An 18370-nucleotide genomic window follows, 5' to 3' on the forward strand; every position below is an offset into this window, starting at 1 on the left:
CGAGCAACTTACACAGAACATTGGTGGGACCAATGGGGCAGTAGCTGTCCATCTCTACTGGGTTCTTACCAGATTTCAGCACCAGAACAATGACACTTTCTCATCATTGTGACAGGAACTCGCCCATGCTCCATGTCCGGTTGAAGATGGCAAGGATGTGATGCTGATAATCTGATGATAGATGTCTAAGCATTTGATTGTGAATATGATCTGGCCCTGGTGACATATCAGGGAAATGGGCAAGGGCACTGAGGAATTCCCACTCACTGAATGGAGCATTGTACGACTCAAGGTGAGTGTAGAAAAGGTAAGCGCTTTCCTTCCACCCACTGTTTTAAGATACAGGTTGGTAACTCTCAAATGCTGAAGCACAAGCACAATGTGCAGCTCAGTGTTTAGTGACTGCATCTGGTTTGGTATAGATAGCTCCATTCATGGAAATCTCAGGTACATCTACAGGGGTCTGGAATCAGTAAAGGTGTCTGATCTTCACCCACATCTGAGAAGGAGAGGTATGTGATCCAACGGTTGAAACATATCATTCCAAGCACTCTTGCTTCGCCTTTTGATTATCTGGCAGGCCCAGGCACGGAGCCTTTTGAAGGCAACAAGGTGCTCCATCAATGAGTGCCGTTTACGATGCTGGAGAGCCCACCTATGATCTCTAATGGCCTCAGCGATTTCTGATGACTACCAAGACACTGTCTTCCACTGGAGGGATCCTGAGGAACATGGGATTGCCAACTTGGCAGCAGAAACAATGGTCGCAGTTTTGTTTTGGACAACCACATCGATAGTGCCAAGTGGCGCACGTCCAACAGTGGCAGCAGAGGTGAAAGCATTCCAGTGAGCCTCATCAGGAGCCCACCTGGGCAGGCGGCCAGGGGAGTGACGCTGGGGTAGGGACAGGAAGATCAGAGAGTGATCACTATTACACAGGTAATCATGAACTCTCCACTGAATAGATGGTAGAAGGCCAATGCTGCACACTGTAAGATTAATGGCCATGCAGGTGCCATGTGCCACACTGAAATATGTGGGAGCATCAGTATTTAAAAGACAAAGATTGAGTTGCATCAGTACTTATGGGACATCTTTGCCACAACCAGTGCTCATGGTTCCACTCCACAGAGTGTTATGGGCACTGAAATCACCCAAAATTAGGGAAGTTGGGGGAAACTGAGAAACTAGGTAGCCAAGGCATTTTGACGTACTTCGCCATCTGGGGGAAGATAGGTACTGCAGATGGTAATATCCTGCATTGTCCTTGTCATGACAGCCACAGGCTCTAGAGTTGTTTGGAGTGGCACAGATTCAATATGCATATACAGTCAAGGACATTTATACGTACTCCATCTGACACCCCGTCATAGTCAGTACGGATCTTGTAACATCCCTGATAGCCACAAAGGGCAGGAGTCCACATTGTTGGAAACCAAGTTTCCTGAAGGGCAATACAGAAAGCAGCTGATGCGCTTAAGAAAGGTCGTAACTCAGCCAGGTGGTGGAAAAGACAACACAATTTCACTGCAGGATTAAGCTTTCAGTGTACTGGGAGGGCATGAAGGGACCAAGGGGCAGTTTATGCCCCAGGGTCACCTGCTGCCACCAATTGAGTGCTTGAAGTGGTCATGTCCATTGGTTCTGAGGCTCTGGGGAGATCTAGGGCCTCAGGGGAAACTAGTATCTCCACCTCACTCTCAGAATTGGAACCTGCAAGAAGTGGTGGTGTGGAGTTCACAGGGATTTCTTTCTTTTAATAGGTTTCTTTTTTTCGTGCTCTTGCTTCACCTTGGGTCTGACTGGCCAGGAGGGCTTCTCCGAGTTGGTCTCAGGTAATGATGATGACCGTGAAGTGCTACAACCAACATCATGTGTCTCTTTCTGCCACTGGCTGGTGTCTGGCTTCATGGCAGCAGGAACCTAGGAAGGTAGTGTCCCAAAGGACCCCTTCCTGCTGAGAGAAACCAGAGAAGGTTGGCACTTCTCAGGCAGCAGGATGGGGACTGATGTCCCTGATGGCTGGGAGGACACAGCTCCTGACGTAGACGGGAAGGGAGGATTGGGAAAGGAGAGCCCCCAACCATCAAGGGGGCAGGTGGAGTCTGGCGGCCCTGGGGACTAGCTGATGAGGATGTCGTCTTCGTAAAGGGCTACAACAACGTAACCATAGGATATGATGACATCATGCATACAGGGTTAATACAGTCACACTTCTTTTTGGCCTCTGTACATGTCAGCCTGTCCAGGGTACCACTACCTTCCTCTCTTTCTGATAAATGGTGCAGTCCAGTGGACAGGTGGAATGGTGCTCTCTGCAGCTAAAACAAATGGGAGGAGGGGTTCAAGGAATGTTCATGTGTGACAGGTGTAAAATTTCTGACACGAGGAGCTGGCATATCAAGAGGACATGTGCCCAAATTTTTAGCATTTGAAGCAATACATAGGGAGAGGAACATAGTGTTTAATGTCACACCCATTCACCATCACTTCGACCTTTCAAGACAACGTATCACCCTCAAAGGCCAAGATGAAGGCACCAGTAGCAAACCTGTTGTCCTTAAGCCCCCTATACACATGCATGAAAAGTGTACACCTCATCACTGAAGGTTGTTGCACAACTCATCATAGGACTGCAAGAGAAGATCTCGAAGGAATATAATCCCCTGGGCCATGTTTTAGCTCTTATGGGAGGCAAAGGAAAATGTGACATCACCCAGATTGGCACAGATGTGCAATGTGCATGACTGGGCAGGAGACGCTGTTTTTATCAGTACTGACCCACTCTACATTTCGCACATTCCCTCCACTTCCCCAAACTTGTACTCCAAGTTCTCTTTGTTGTCATAAAGGATTTGTATTGGGGAGAACGTGCCTCTCCTTGATCTTTAACTCTACATTCTTCCCATGGTGTAACCATTATATTGCACCTTACCTCTCAAAGAGACTTCTGGGGCCATTTGATCACCAGTGTCAGACAACTTCCTCCACTTCTTTGCAGGTCATCCACCCCTATGCTACCCACTCTGATGAGGGGCTCTCTCCACAGGCGACACCTGGCATCTATTCCTTGGCATACGTGAGGAGTTTGCAGTGTACGCATCAGCAGTGTGAACCCTGTGTTGTGAGGGGGCTACCACCAAAAGGGTACATGATGACCCCTTCATGAAGAACTGGCTACCAAGCTGAATATTGAGTGTCAAAAGATCCATTATTATTGTGAGTGCAGGAGATGAAAGCGCACAATGGATGTAAAGTAGGCACTCTGGAAGATGTCCTTGCCCACAAGGACACATTACGGGTGCAATTACGTTTCCGTTACTATACTAGCTGCAGAAGGTCTCAGCACACAAAGGATACATGATGCACTACATAAGGCTTCCTTCCCCAAGTGGCCCACACTTCTGTAGAATTCCTAAAAGGGGATCATAATTAATTAGACCAAAAAGTAGCAGCTCCTTTTGGTCCCTCTTATGGTAGGCAGGAATACCAAGGTCTATTCTATTCTCCAAACCTGCAGGGGGCAAATAGCTATTGGGACAGCATTGGAAATTTATGGTAGGTTTCTATGGGACCATACTGCTGATGTCATTGGTCCCTTTGACAACATTATAAAGGAATACATTAAAATGCAGATTCACAAGAATCTGGTCAACAGGGATGAAGGCACCGTCCAATTTACAAGACACAGCTGGAAGGCCCAAACGGAGATGAAAACACCTACCTGCTATTCCCATCTCTGCAACCATTTCGCTCCCCTCCCTGCCAGCCAGACAGTACCCTGCCATCCGCAGCCAGGTGGAGGTGGGCACAACACTAGTATAAATATTATGGCACCTACAATATTTCATCACTCTGCCAGAAGATGATGAGCATGGCAGTCTTCGAAATGTAACATTATTTTAATGCTACCACGTGGCTGGAAACCCGAGAGCTCTTCATCAGCTGCGATCATGATCTGGCTACCAATTGCTAATGAGTAGGTTATTTTCCTCTGGGACCTCAGCAGCTTACTGATTATGGGTTTTTGACAACTATACAGACTAGTTCTGATGCCACAGAAACTACCACATTTGTGGACCAACATGAAAATCGACCAAACTTGCTGAGGCTTGATAATTCAAATGGTCATTCATACCTTCCTTTGCTGTCTCTTATCCACTTTATGGTTTCAACAGGACCTTTTGAAGGTTTGTGGATTTCATAAACAGGGCAACACCATACTTTTCAATTAGATGCCGTAGCTTCTCACTTTTCAATACTCAAACATTTCCGCAAGATACATTTCAAAGTATTGTTACGCCTTTTATGCCTTTCTCCTTGCTAACACCGTCCATACATAAGTTAAATATACACAATTCACTTCTTTTTTATGTAAACTTTTATAAGCCTCATTGAAGGCCGTCAGAATAACCTCTAGTTCTTCTGAATTGGCCAGTACAACACTGTCATCAGAGTTTTATTGTTCAACAATTCTAGTTCAAGGGAACTCTTTTCTGGCCATTAGTTATTTTAGGTGAGGGATCTTGCCTCAGTCCTACACACTATTTCTACATCTGATGGTAGATGTCTTGTAGACAAGACAGTGAGGGTGATTTTAAGTTGTCATTAGTGTTAAACAGGAATGTGTAGTCAATATTTCTTGGTGCAGTCATTCATCATCTTGAAGCAAAACTACCCCATCAGACAGAGAGAATAGTTCCTTTCAAATTATCACACAGCAGTTGAAAACCCATAATGTATTTTAAGGGCTACCAATTAATTCAAGTATGCCCCTACCCCTGCTCCACAGTATTCAACTTTTCTACATCAGTCTGTAAACTGAAGAGCAAACAGCATTTGTGGTGCAGTAAGTGGATTGTCCCAGAAGAATGCTACAACTACCATACAGAATGAGAGAGGATGAATTTCCTGTCTAATAGTGCTGTGAAGCATGCTGTGTTTTAAGAAGGTTGTCTCCATGTGTGTTTCTTGCACAAGATAGATTAGTTAATAACTTCTGTATTCCATACAGTGCCAGCACATTTAGTGGAAAATAAATGCTCCCTAAGCATCTATGCTCATGGCTTCTTCATTTATTCAAAAGGTGTGCTCTAGAATGGCCAATAAACCTTGTGGAACAGCCTGTAGGCACCCATTGTGTGACAACTGGGTAGACAGAGTGGGGTCTCACCTGTTCATTCTTCAGTTTACAGACAGATTACACAGTGTATATTTTCCTGTAGGCTACTAAATTTGTTAAATCTATTTGCACACAATCTTCTCAAAAAAATTTGGAACTGCTGACAATGACTAGATGGGGGCAGTAATTCTTTATTAATATTTTCTCTCTCTCTTTCTCTTTTTAAGTGATTAGATAAGAGTATGTTTGAGACTCTCCAGAGAAGTACCACTCAGAAAAGATTAACTGAACAATATGTCATTATTTTACCAATTTCATCATAACCACTTGAAAAATTTTTTTTAAGAGACTTGACAACAATGAAGACTTCTTTTGGAGATGTAGATAGGAACTGAATTTTAATAAATTTATTTCAGGATGTCTTTTCTTAGGACCACATTTCAGACTGTTTGTCTTGTTGCTAGAATACCTCATTTTTTCTTGAAAGCGTATAAAGCACATTCTAATGCAATTACGACCTTGCTTAAAATGTTGAAGTACAATTTGTAATGTGATAATTTCAGTTTGGGTAAAAGTGAACTTGTGGTGTACCCAGCTCTTTCACTGCATGCTATAGCTGGTAACTGTGCGATGAATCAGGGGAAGTGAACACAACGAACCATGAGTCAGTTGTTGATAGCTAATGGGAATGCTAGTTCCTGATTTCCTATATATAGTAAATGAAGTTAATTGTTATTTTATTTTGTTATGTTAGAATTTAATCACAACATCATAATTTTCTGCAAAACTGCAAATAATAAATACACGTAGATTAGTGGAATGACAAATGTTTATCTTGAGCTACGCTACACATCAATTTATTAGGGCAATAGTAGTTTCATGGCCTTGGGCTTTGCCAAGGCGTTGTCTGTCAGCACATCTAGTTTTTTTTTTTTTTTTTTTTTTTTTTTTTTTTTTCCAGTCACATGCAATGACTTCATCAACTCACAATGAAAATGTCACCTTCCAGCCGAACCTAGGCCTCGGGCTAAACTACAAGTCAGTCTCTCAGCATATCTAGCTTTCTCCCCACTCTCCATATCGAAAACAAATGTAGTCAATTGTCCGAAAGAAATCACTACATTCGACAATACCCTCTGGCTACTGTATAGTAAAACTCAACTTGCTAAAGGCAATGAGAACAAAGTGCCAACAGCAGCATGCAGTGAAAGAACCTGGTACACAGTAAGTGGACTTAAATCTCAGTTTGTCAGCATCTGACAGGATATAGCCTATGTACATTCTTAGTGTTGATGACAGAGATAGTCTTGATATAATTCCCTTGCAACAAATGCCTTTTTTTATTTCTTTACCTCTATCAGCATAGGGACATGTGTACTATGTGGCTGTACAGTTATTGTAGAAATAGCAGTTACTAATGTTAGGGATAGACAGAAAAATCTGAAGGAATAGGCTATATTTATCCATATGATGTAAGAGCAAAACAATAGTTAACTATTTGTGTATTGGATACCGACAATGTGTAGCCATAAAAACCAAGGATGTAGGCCTATTGTTCAAACACAAACATATAGTACAGTCTCTCTCTGTCTGTCTAGTGTTCAACCCTGAGGTTGGTTTGCAGCAGTATACCATTCTCCCCTTCTGTCTGCCTTCCTCTTCATTTCCACATGTGTAGTACATCCCATATCATTCATAATCTGCTGCATGTATGACATCCTTGGCCATCCTTTGCGATTCTTTCCCTCAAAAGCTCCTTCTGCTACAGTTCCAATGATGTTACTGTGTCTCAAAATGTGTCCTACAAGTTTCTCTCTTCTTATTAGGATCTGTCTCCACAGAGAACTGTTTTCCCGTACTCGTCTTGGCACGTCTGTCTTTCCAGCTGATCTTCATTGTCCTTTTGTAACATTAAAGTCACGGGGCTTCTACCAGTCTTCTCTTGTTTTCCTAATGTCCAGGTTATCACCCATATAGGACCACACCCCAAATAAATGCTTTCCTGACCATTCCTTGCATCTACACACCAATATTCTTGTTGGTGAGTAAGTTCTTCCTCAAATTAAATGGAATTTTAGTCTGCTGTATTCTGCTTACAATTTCATTCTGGCCTATACCATTTCTTGTGACCCTGCTTCCCTGATAGGTAAATTCCTCTATCATTTCTAGCTCCTCTTTCTCAATTCCTATCCTTAATACTCTTCTCTACCACTGCATACCATCACTTTAGTCTTTAACTTGTTAATTCTCATACTGTACTGGCCGCAGAAAATCCTGTCCATTGTGCAGAGGACATTCTCTAGATCTTCTTTTGTCTCTGTGATTACAGCAATCCCCATCTCAACTGTTTCACAAACTTCATCTATGGTAGCCTGCGCGTAAGCATTGAGTATACGAGGAGAAAGGGTGCATTCTTACCTCACGCATTTTCTAATTTTTGCTTAGTGTTCTCATGAAAATTCATAATCACAGCCACTTCATTCTTATAAAAGCTGTGTATAACCCCCATCTTTGTGAGACCTGCTTTCTTCAACACTCTGAACACCCCTTTATCAAATACCTTTTCCAGATCTTCAAGGGCAATATGGTATAAGTTGGTTTATTTTTCCGTATTTGCTTTTTGTTGCTTCTTTTGTTCCTAATCCTATCCTGAATCCAAACTGATCTTCACTCAGTATATCATCCACCTTCTCTTAAATTCGCTTCAGAATCATCTTTATAACTGTTCACATTTTGTAGCTGCTATCTTCTTTGATATAAGAATCATGCTGCATTTCTGGAAGATGACTGGTACCTCTCTTGCATTATGTATGGACCTAATCAGTTTCTGCAGCATCATTCTCTTGTTGTCACCTACACTCTCCATTAGTTCTGCAGGAACGTCATCAGTATCCATAGCTTTGTTCTCCCGTGTACTTTTAGGAGCTTTCTCAAATTATTCTCACAGAATGTCATCTCCTTTCATCTTTGTCTACTTCCTCTACATTTACTATTACATCCTCCAATACAGGTGATAAATCACACAATTCCTGAGTGTATTCTCTCCATCTCATCATCAGAAGGCATTTTTCCCTCTTTTTCTTCTACTGTATCCACGATTGTTGTTTTGCATTTGTTAAAAAAATTATTTGCTGTTCTGTGGGCTACATTAGTTCTTCCGTTTCACATGTTTTCTTCAACTTCTCTGCAAGTTTCCTCAATAAAACTTTCTTTTGCTTTCCTAGATTTTATGGTGACTAAACTCCTTAATCTTCTGTATTCAGCTTCTCCTTGTTCATCAGTTATGTTTTTGTATAGTTTTCTGTGTTCACTAAACAGTATAACATCTGCCATAATCCATTTCCTCTCTTTTTTTGGGTTTAGTTTTCCCAACAATCTTTTCTGCTGCTTTATATAAATATCAGATTTAATTTTTTCCAAATTTTCTTTTACTCTGCCAAGTTGGGAATTTTTAGCTATGTTGTACATCTCTTGTGCATAATGCCTTGCCAGATTTCAGTTTTTCTATTTCCTATTGCCATTTTACTGTCTTTTTCTCCAGAAATTTGAATGAACTTTTTATCAGGTCCAGGTTGCGGTCACTGTCTATGTCTGCAAATGGATAGCTCCAGCAATTATATGCTTCTTTCTAAAATGTGATTTCACTAAAATGTAATTGTCCTGTTGTCTCCTTGAAGGCTCCTGGGGCCTTCCAGGTGTATCTTCTCTTGTGGTGTTGAAAATGCATATTTGCAACAAATAATTGTGTGCTAGAGCAGAACTCAATTAGTACAGCACACATTAGATAAATCTGTGTATGATTTATGATATGTGGGAAGAGATATCTCAAACAATGGTAGCTTAAAACTGTATGCTGGACCAAGACTCAAAATCATGCTCACAGTTTTAATTCCATCAGTACCTTGTCTCCTATCTTACAAACCTCACAGAAACTCCTCTGTGGGACTTGCAGAAGTAGCACTCTTGGAAGAATGGATATTGTGGGAACATTGTTTAGTCACAGTATGGGGCATGTTCCCAGAATTAAATTTTCACTCTGCAGCAGAGTGTGCACTGATATGCAACTTTCATTTCTTCCATGAGCGCTAGTTCTGTAAGTTTCACAGGATAGCTTCTGTGAAGTTTGGAAGGTAGGAGACAGGGTACTGGCATAAGTAAAGCTGTGAGGATGGGTTGTGGATCATGCTTGGGTAGCTCAATCGGTAGAGCATTTGCCCATGAAAGGCAAAGGTCCCTATTTCAAGTCTCGGTCTGGCACACAGTTTTAATCTGCCAGGGAGTTTGATATCAGTGCACACTCCATTGCATAGTGAAAATTTCATTCTGGGAAAGCTGACTTATTAACGTCCACTTCAGAGGAGATGGACTGGATGAGGTTTCAAAGAGGCATCTGGCAAGTTCTTTTATATGAGATATTGCAGCATTTGGATGATGCGATGTAGGAAAATCTCCATGTGGATGGGCACATGGTAGGGATTCAATCTTCACTCCTGCTAGATATGAGTCCACTCGCTAAGTACTTGTGGCACTTCATTCTGCACCACAGTAATGAGATGAAAACTAAAATTCTATCAAGCAAAATTTTTTTGTGGGAGAAGATTGTATCACTAACATTACTTTTTTTTTAACATCACGATATAAAAGTGGCACATACGGCTATAAATGATAGCAAACTTATTAAACAATTCCTGGCATTCAGAATTACAAAATACATTGAAGAAGTTTCGATACAGAAACTATCAGGAATAGGATATGGTAGAGCTGACCAAAAATGGTAATGAAAGTGAAAAAAACAAGAAAGAAACAAATTTTCTTCTCCACATCACACCACCTCAGAACAAGGAAAAAAAGTGATAATAAATATTTATCACTATCTGAATTTAATGATTGTGTGACCCGTCTGAAGGAGGGCGAACGAGTTTCATGTTTCCGCATGGTACCAGAAACAGCACAGTCAAAATGAAAACTTAAGGGACTAGTTGGAAACTGCACCTACGTGTCTAATGCGAAACGAATTGTGAAACCCTTTGAGCCAAGATATCAAATAGCTTGCTGCAACAAGACAGACAAGGAAAGAATGTCATGACAATGATACCGATGATGGCGCTGTTTTATTAACAATAACATCTAGGTTACATTGACACATCAGTGTGATAAAAAAAAATCAATGTAAAAATTATTTAAACGCATACATTATTGTTTGTCATTACATAGGCTCAACAAACTGTCACATTAAACGTGGCACTCCCTCTGCCACTTGCGCAAATAGAAACGACAAATGCAACAGCTAAAGCATACACGACAACAACAAACCTTCGGCTTCGCTACAGAGTTAACTGTTTCTTCGACCATACTCGTTCATTTGACTAACACAAGTAATCCCACACATAAATAAACAAACATCACCAAGATGAGTTCCAAACATCACAGCTGGAAGACTACCCAGTACCCACTGCACGTAAAACAAACTTTGTGGTAGCTTCGACAAAATTTCTCGAGTGAAAAGCGTCTCAAAGGGGCTCTCACGCGTTCAATAGTATTGTCAAACCGTCGATATGTTGTCCGTCTGAGGGTTCAGTATGACGTATTTTCAATACTAAAAATATTTGCGGGCAGTGCTCCTGGGCCTCAAAATATTCTTAACATTGACAATACACACTGAACGTTTGAGGTAATATGGACAGTTTGACAATATCCTCCTTTCATATGTTGACAGAGCTTCCTGCACGAGTCTCACGGCGTTAGTGTACACTGTTTATGTTTCAATTCGCCTTCAACTTTTCAGAATACGTCATTTGGGGTTACTTTGCTCCAGTTTTTACAGATTTTCTTTTAAGAAATTAGATTCAAACCGAGATTTCTTTGATGCATTTGTTTTTAAAAATATTTTTGGAGTTAACACAGTCTTTTGCAAATAATCTGTATTTATATCTCTTAAGATAACTTTTTATTTCTATTTTAGATTGCTTATTAAAAAGATGGAGCAAACATTCCTTGCCGTAGGAATACCTTGCACTGGGTGTCTAAATTACAGTAAAACTGTGGAATACAGAGGGTTTGAGTAATGTTTTACCATACGAATGAAAGAAAATACAGCAATTACATTAGAAATAAGGATTACAGAGTTCTAGAACAATGTTTGAGCACATGAATGACCGAAAAATATCAGTCACGTACACACAAACAAATTTTATTACCAAAATAGCTTTGCAAATGAAATATTTAACACAAAAGTAGTCTGCATTGTAAGTTATTAACTCCAATATCTATCAAGCTCTGGAACATAGATAAAATCAAATCGGCTTATGGTGCAAATTATTCATACTTCATTTCCTCATGGTCACTTCCTTGATTTCTTCGAATCTTTCTTTGAACTTACTGTAGTTCCACCGTCACTAGCATCAGTAATTAATACAGAAACATATTCTCTTTCATATTTGATGCCAACATACGGTGCTGGGCTACAGAGTGAACAACTTTGCCAAATTATGGACCCCTCATCTTCGGCATGGTTACTAATTGGGTGTCATCCACCTTAAAAACTATGGGCGATGGTGACCTGATCTGAGATCTCCGACCATCCTCATCTTTGAAGAAATCTGTAAGAGAGATAGCTTCAGAGTCTTCTCTGAACTACTTTCTTGATTTTTTGTGTTTTTTTTTTTCATAACTTTTTGCTGAAACACTGTCACACTATTACCAGGCGTCACTTCAATCTTCCTTCTTCCCCTGTTACTGGAAACCCCAGTAGTCCGTTCAGATCTTTTATTTTGAAGGGCTTTAATGAAAAAGTCTCGTACTGCATCTTTGTCTCAACTCCATGAAAGAAGGTGACAAAGAATTTCAACACCGACTGGATGTATGCTGTTCATTCTGAAACCTGCTATTAGGTTTTTTGCTGGGTTTTTGCCAACTACATCCAAGAGTCTAGTAGAAACAGAAAGTGCTGCTTTTGCAAACAGTGTCTTTGAAAACTTGCTTGCAGCTTTCCCACTCTGTAGGGATCTGTCTCCAGGCTGCCTTTGGTGCACAAAGAAACCAACGTCCAAAACCTGTGTAACGTGGATACTGTTTGCTAGTAGACAGATGAATGAAATGTTGTTCTCACCACAGAGCTCTGGAACATAGCTTGTAATAATGTGATGTCAAATTATCACAGATTTCTACCATATTTCCTTACTGTAGCTCCACCATCACCAACATCAGTAATTAATCCAGAAAAATATTCTCCTTCATATTGGGCTACAGTCTGAACAACTTCGCCAAATTCTGGACCTCTCATCTTCGGCATGGTTACTAATTGGGTATCATCCACTTCAAAAACTATGTCCGATGGCCACCTGATCTGAGATCTCTGACAATCCTCATCTTCTCAGTAGCATTAGCTTTCTGTTTCTGGATTAGTTAACCACTCACTAAATGTGTTACAGTCAAAATATTGATTTGTAAACGACGAGTGGAGGGAAAATTTTTCCCTTAGAATTGGCACCAAACATTACAGATGCGCTGAGTTACAAATGTTTTCTGAATATTTTGAACCTCTTTTTGTGAGATCTTTCTTTTTCTGAGCATCGTTGGTGAGATTGGTTTCATGGAAATCCTATATATTACTTGTTGGTACATCTTTCATTTCAGTATACAGATGTTCAACAGATTCTCCGAACAATAATAATAATAATAATAGACTGATGACCATAGATGTTAAGTCCCATAGTGTTCAGAGCCAGTAATAATAATAATAACATTTTATTGTCATTAAGCTTACAGAAGCAATAGACAACGTCAAATTACAAAATATAAACAAAATTATATGCAGGAGTTATAAGTACAATAATACAATAGTTTTATAAATAGTCAATAGACAGGAGATATAATATATAAAGTGAGGTAGTACAGCCAAATCAATCAGAATGTACCAGTAAAAAATACAGGAAAAAGTCAGAATACAGAATACCAAGAAATATACAAAGAAATATTACATCAGATTATAATAACTACCCTTTGCAACTGTGCAGAGAAAAACAGATTAGTGGTTATTACTAGCTACTAACAAATAGGTAACTAGAACTGCTAATGAAATAATTAAAATAGTATATCGGGAGCAGCTACTGTTTATAATATTATTTTTTTTTACTGCAATCAAAATATTCATCAAGGGAATAAAAATGATGCTCGACCAGCCACACATACAGTTTTGGCTTGATCTTTTCAATAGGACAATCGAATTTACAAAGAGAAAATTTATTGCAGCATTTGGAACCTATTACATGATAGCTTTTTAAAGACTTAGTTAAACGTTGAAAAGGTGCATCAATATGTTTCCTGTTTCTCGTATTAGACAAATGTATATTTACTCTTAATTGCTGGTTTGGTAAATTGTTCATGGTATGTAGAACAACAATATATATATATAGGGATTAACAACAGTCATAACGCCCGCATCTCGTGGTCGTGCAGTAGCGTTCTCGCTTCCCATGCCCGGGTTCCCGGGTTCGATTCCCGGCGGGGTCAGGGATTTTCTCTGCCTCGTGATGGCTGGGTGTTGTGTGATGTCCTTAGGTTAGTTAGGTTTAAGTAGTTCTAAGTTCTAGGGGACTGATGACCATAGATGTTAAGTCCCATAGTGCTCAGAGTCATTTGAACCATTTGAACAGTCATAACTATAAGTTTCACAAACAATGGCTTGCAGGAATCTAGTCTACCAGAATCAGTGATATTTCTTACAACTTTTTTTGCAGTAGAAGAATATCATGTACATGGCCACAGCTTCCCCATAATAGTAAACCATAAGAAATAATCCTCTGAAAGAAGGCAAAATATACTAATCTAATATACTGATCTGATACACAACCTTTCAATCTTCTCAACAAATAGATTACTCTAGAAAGCCTGGCAGATATATAGTTAATATGGGAATTCCAATTAAGTTTACTATCTAAATATATACCAAGAAATTTAACATTATTTGAAACATTCCGAAATAAGGTATCTCTTAAGCTGAAAACCATGAATTGTGCTTTATTTTCATTTAATAAAAAACTGTTAACTCTGAACCATTTTGATGCTTCACTGATGGTATTTTCTGTTATATTTTTTAACAATTCAATGTCAGGGTCATTGTTGATAAAGGTTGTATCGTCAGCATATAAGATTGAATGGGAACTTACATTAGATAGTAAATCATTAATCATAATCAGAAAAAGCAGTGGGCCAAGCACCGAGCCCTGAGGCACACCACACAGGAAATTGCCAACATTGGATCTATCTTCATTAATACGAACAATCTATTTACTGTGCTCCAAAAAAGACGTAAGAATACCCAAGCCACTGTTTTGAAAGCCTAAAATCTGTAATTTATGCAGAAGTAACTTGTGGTTCACACAATCAAATGCTTTACTCAGATCACAAAAGGTGACCAGAGCAAACTCCTTATCTTCAAATTCCTGGAGAACCTGTTTAACGAACAAATCAATAGCATGAATGGTCGATATATTTTTCCTAAAACCAATAGATCATTGGAATTAATAGAATTATTATCTAGAAAGTTATACATTTGGTTATACATAACAGTTTCTAATAATTTAGAAAAAAACAGGAGTGAGGGATATGGGGCAGTAACTAGATGGACATTTTCCATCTCCATTCTTATACACAGGAACAACTCTACATAACTTCAGTACATTGGGGAAAATTCCCTGTGTCAGGCACTTATTTATAACATAAGTTAGAGGGCCGACAATACATTCAATAACATTTTTCAATATCTTACGGGATATGCCGTATATATCGACACTGCTTGAAGACTTCAACTTATTTACAATATTTAAAACCTCCTGCTGCGTCACTTCAGAGGACACAAAATTATGTCTGTCATGCCTAAACCCCAAATTACAATTTTCCATCATTTGAGCAGCAGTTTCCGCAGGTTTAATGAAATTTTTCTGAATATCCCTAAGTGACTGTATACAGAAATTGTTATTGCTGAGACAGCTACTGCTTTTGGTTTGCTATTTTTGGCGACTGAATTTATTATATTCCAAGATTTTTACATTTATTTTTTTATGCCTCGATACTTATAGTGTTATGTTGTTTTTTTGCTTCAATAATAGCTGCCCTATATTTTCTTAGCTTCTGTAAAGAAAAATTTGGATTGCTGAGTATTAATCATTTTATTTAGATCGAAAAACAACGTAACTTTATTCTTTACATTGGCTAATTCGGGAGTAAACCACTCTTTATTTCTCTTCTTGATTTTAGATTCACTGGCAGTCACTTTAATTTTACATTTTCTTTGCGGAATATTCATTTCTAGCAAAGTATTGAATAGTGAAAAAATTTCTCAAAAACACAATCAGCTGACAAATGTTCTACTTTAGCAAACATATCAAACCAATTGAAGTAACTAAGTTGGGATCTAAAATTAAATAATTTTGTGTCATCTACAGGTCTTGTTACAACTAATTTGGACTTATGAGATGTATAGTGAGTTACAAAAGAATTTTCAAAAGTGAGAAATACACCATCATGATCAGAAAAGGGAAAGTTGACTACACCACATGAAAAAGTTGATTTCGGTAGTTTGTTAGGCTGTTATCAAGCCAGGCCAAGCCTCTGGTTGGTTTGGTATTGTGGTAGACAAAGTTAAATTGCCCAAGTAAATTTTTAAATTCTCGTACACTGGGTTTATCTCCTGTGACATCAAAGTCAGCATTTAGGTCCCAACCAGTTAGTATTTCATAGATTTTCCACTTGTTACCATTAAAAAATTCTAATATTTCCTCCAATTTTTCAACAAACAAAAAAGAATCACCATCTGGGGATCTGTACACAGATAAAACTACTAACTTTATGTCATTTATACATATTCCTGATACCTCAAAATCAAATTCCTTACACAGAGAACTCATATCTAGCTTGCTACTATAACCCAGCAAAGAGTGTTTAACGTAGACTGCAGTACCAGCGTATATTCACTTTTCCCTGCAGAATTTATTAATCAGTTTAAAGTCATCAAATTGAATAAAGCAAATTTCATCATATTTACACCAATGCTCATTAACACAAATCACATCAAACTGGTTTTCTAAGGCAAATTCATTCAATATTATGGATTTACTACTCAACCCTTGCACATTGAGGCAGCAAATATTGAAACTGTGGTTATTTTGTGAGAAATTAGAATCAGCACTGATATTACTACTAACTGCTAAATCAATGTGCTTGGTTAGACTAAAAAAAGTATTATCAGAGTGTACAGGGTGGTTAACATTGTATTCTAATTCTATTGCATTGTGGTACTTAGCTTGATTCAGACAAAATTTTTCTACTATGCCTACAATGACATCTGAGACAAATCTTTTACCTAACCTATTTGGTGAAAACCATAAGATGTATGAAACCACTACCAATGTTGTTGAGGTCAAAGAAAGTGACATACCTAAAGCATTTACACATCTTAAACATTTCCTTGTTAGCCTTCTTTACCTCTTGATTGATGGCTGACCATACAGGTAGTTCATACTGTGTTGGAACAGAAAAAACACACATAAGTTTGGCACTCCGAAGATCTTGCAACCTGTCTTTCAGTGAGGTGATAAGATTTTGACTTTCATTTCTCGCCACATGGTTTGTTCCCATCAGTAATACAGTAATGTCGAAGTCTGACTTGACACTTCCCACAACACTTTGGATGGCTTCCTTGAACCATGCCCCTGGTCTCACAAAACTAGTAACATTGAAGTTGCTTTTCTCCCTTATTCCAGACAACACATTCCTACCTTGGCTATCAGCGTAAATTTGAATGTTGACGCATCTTCTAGGCCTAGGTACAAACTTTCTGGGGACTTGATTAGTAGTCCTTGTTGTTGGCTTAAATTGTAGGTTAGACCTCGAATTGGTTTGGATGCAGCCTGGATCTTATAGGCCTAGGTACAAACTTTCTGGGGACTTGTTTAGTAGTCTTTGTTGTTGGTTAGTCCTCGAATTGTAGGTTAGACCTCGAATTTGTTTGGATGCAGACTGGGGTTATGCTCTCTGCCCCATCGATAGCTTACAAAATACCATACTTTTTTTAAAGGGTTAGGTCACGTTTGGGGTTTTTCTGGTTATTAACAGATTTTGTGCTGTTTTTTAAAGGCACAATATTCCACTGTTCTACCTGACTAGTATCGGGCCTGTATCTAAGCGGAGGCCAGTTGGCGTCGATATTAGTCCTATAACCCATTTATAATGACTCACTATTAACCAACCTTTTACATAGTTCCTGGTCGCTGTGCTCACAGCATTCTTTGAGTCGTCTAATTGCTTCACACAGTAATTGGTTTTCTTCTTTCAATTGCTGAAGAATAGCATCAGATGAATCTTAGTCTTTTGTTGCAACATTGTCCAATCTAGCGTCGTTGCAGCATGGAGGACAGAACCACTCAGTATTATCTTGAGGCAGGCTCTGTTCGTCGACGTTGGCACATTTAAAATGGTTCCGCAGATCACATTTATCACAAACGATGCTGTTTAGCACAATTTTCTTGCATTTCACACACTTAATGTTTAATAAAATTCTACTTTTTAGCGGAGCTGAATGAACTACGTCCTTACTGACTGGCGCCATATTTTCACTTGACAACATCGTCTCTACTCCTTTTAATGATGGTTGCAAAGCATACAGAAAGTTCAGGGTGCTGTTTGATGAAACCCAAGAGCCATTCACGAGCTGGAAAATTTTCTTTGAATCTAGAAACTATAAGTCCCTGTCTAGAGAGGTATGACTTCACTATCGCTTGAGTTCCATTGGTGTGACAGGAAACTCAAAGTCAGTCAATTGCAAAACACATTTCACACACTGTACTTCTTCATTACTATAAATCTGAGGGAAATCTGGGCGTGAATTAAGTCGTTCCTTTGAAGTGACTTTATTAATTATGGTTCTTCTTGCGATATTAAAATTTTTTTCAGCTTTTCTCTATCATATATCCTTCCTCCTAATGGCTTGTAGCTATTTATCCAGAATGTCTGGGATGCAATTACATTATCATCTACTGCTGATAATTCTCTTGTACTTCCATGGCATTTTTATCCATTTGAAAGAGATCACAAACACTGTTCACTGCCAGGAGTACACTACGCTGGTAAGTTAAGACTAAATGTTTGAAGGTATGTAAGAAATACACCCTGGGTATACTTGGCTCCACTTCTGTTGTAGTGCAACGTTTCCTCAAAATAAGGATTTTCATAACGTAAAAAAGTAAACTG

At 39.0% G+C, this 18370-nt stretch overlaps 1 protein-coding gene across 1 annotated transcript in view; it reads right to left on the minus strand.

Moving 5' to 3' along the window:
• Positions 1-10594, minus strand: part of LOC126336451 (protein aveugle) — a 31553-nt gene extending 20959 nt beyond the window's left edge. The window contains exon 1 of the mRNA XM_050000161.1: positions 10436-10594. Within this exon, the coding sequence (XP_049856118.1) occupies positions 10436-10474 (39 nt within the window). The 5' untranslated portion in view covers positions 10475-10594. The remainder of the gene's footprint in view (positions 1-10435) is intronic.
• Between the last annotated feature and the right edge of the window lie 7776 nt (positions 10595-18370).

The sequence above is a fragment of the Schistocerca gregaria genome, chromosome 2 (genome assembly GCF_023897955.1).
Source record: "Schistocerca gregaria isolate iqSchGreg1 chromosome 2, iqSchGreg1.2, whole genome shotgun sequence".
In the NCBI taxonomy this organism is placed as follows: Eukaryota; Metazoa; Arthropoda; class Insecta; order Orthoptera; family Acrididae; genus Schistocerca; species Schistocerca gregaria.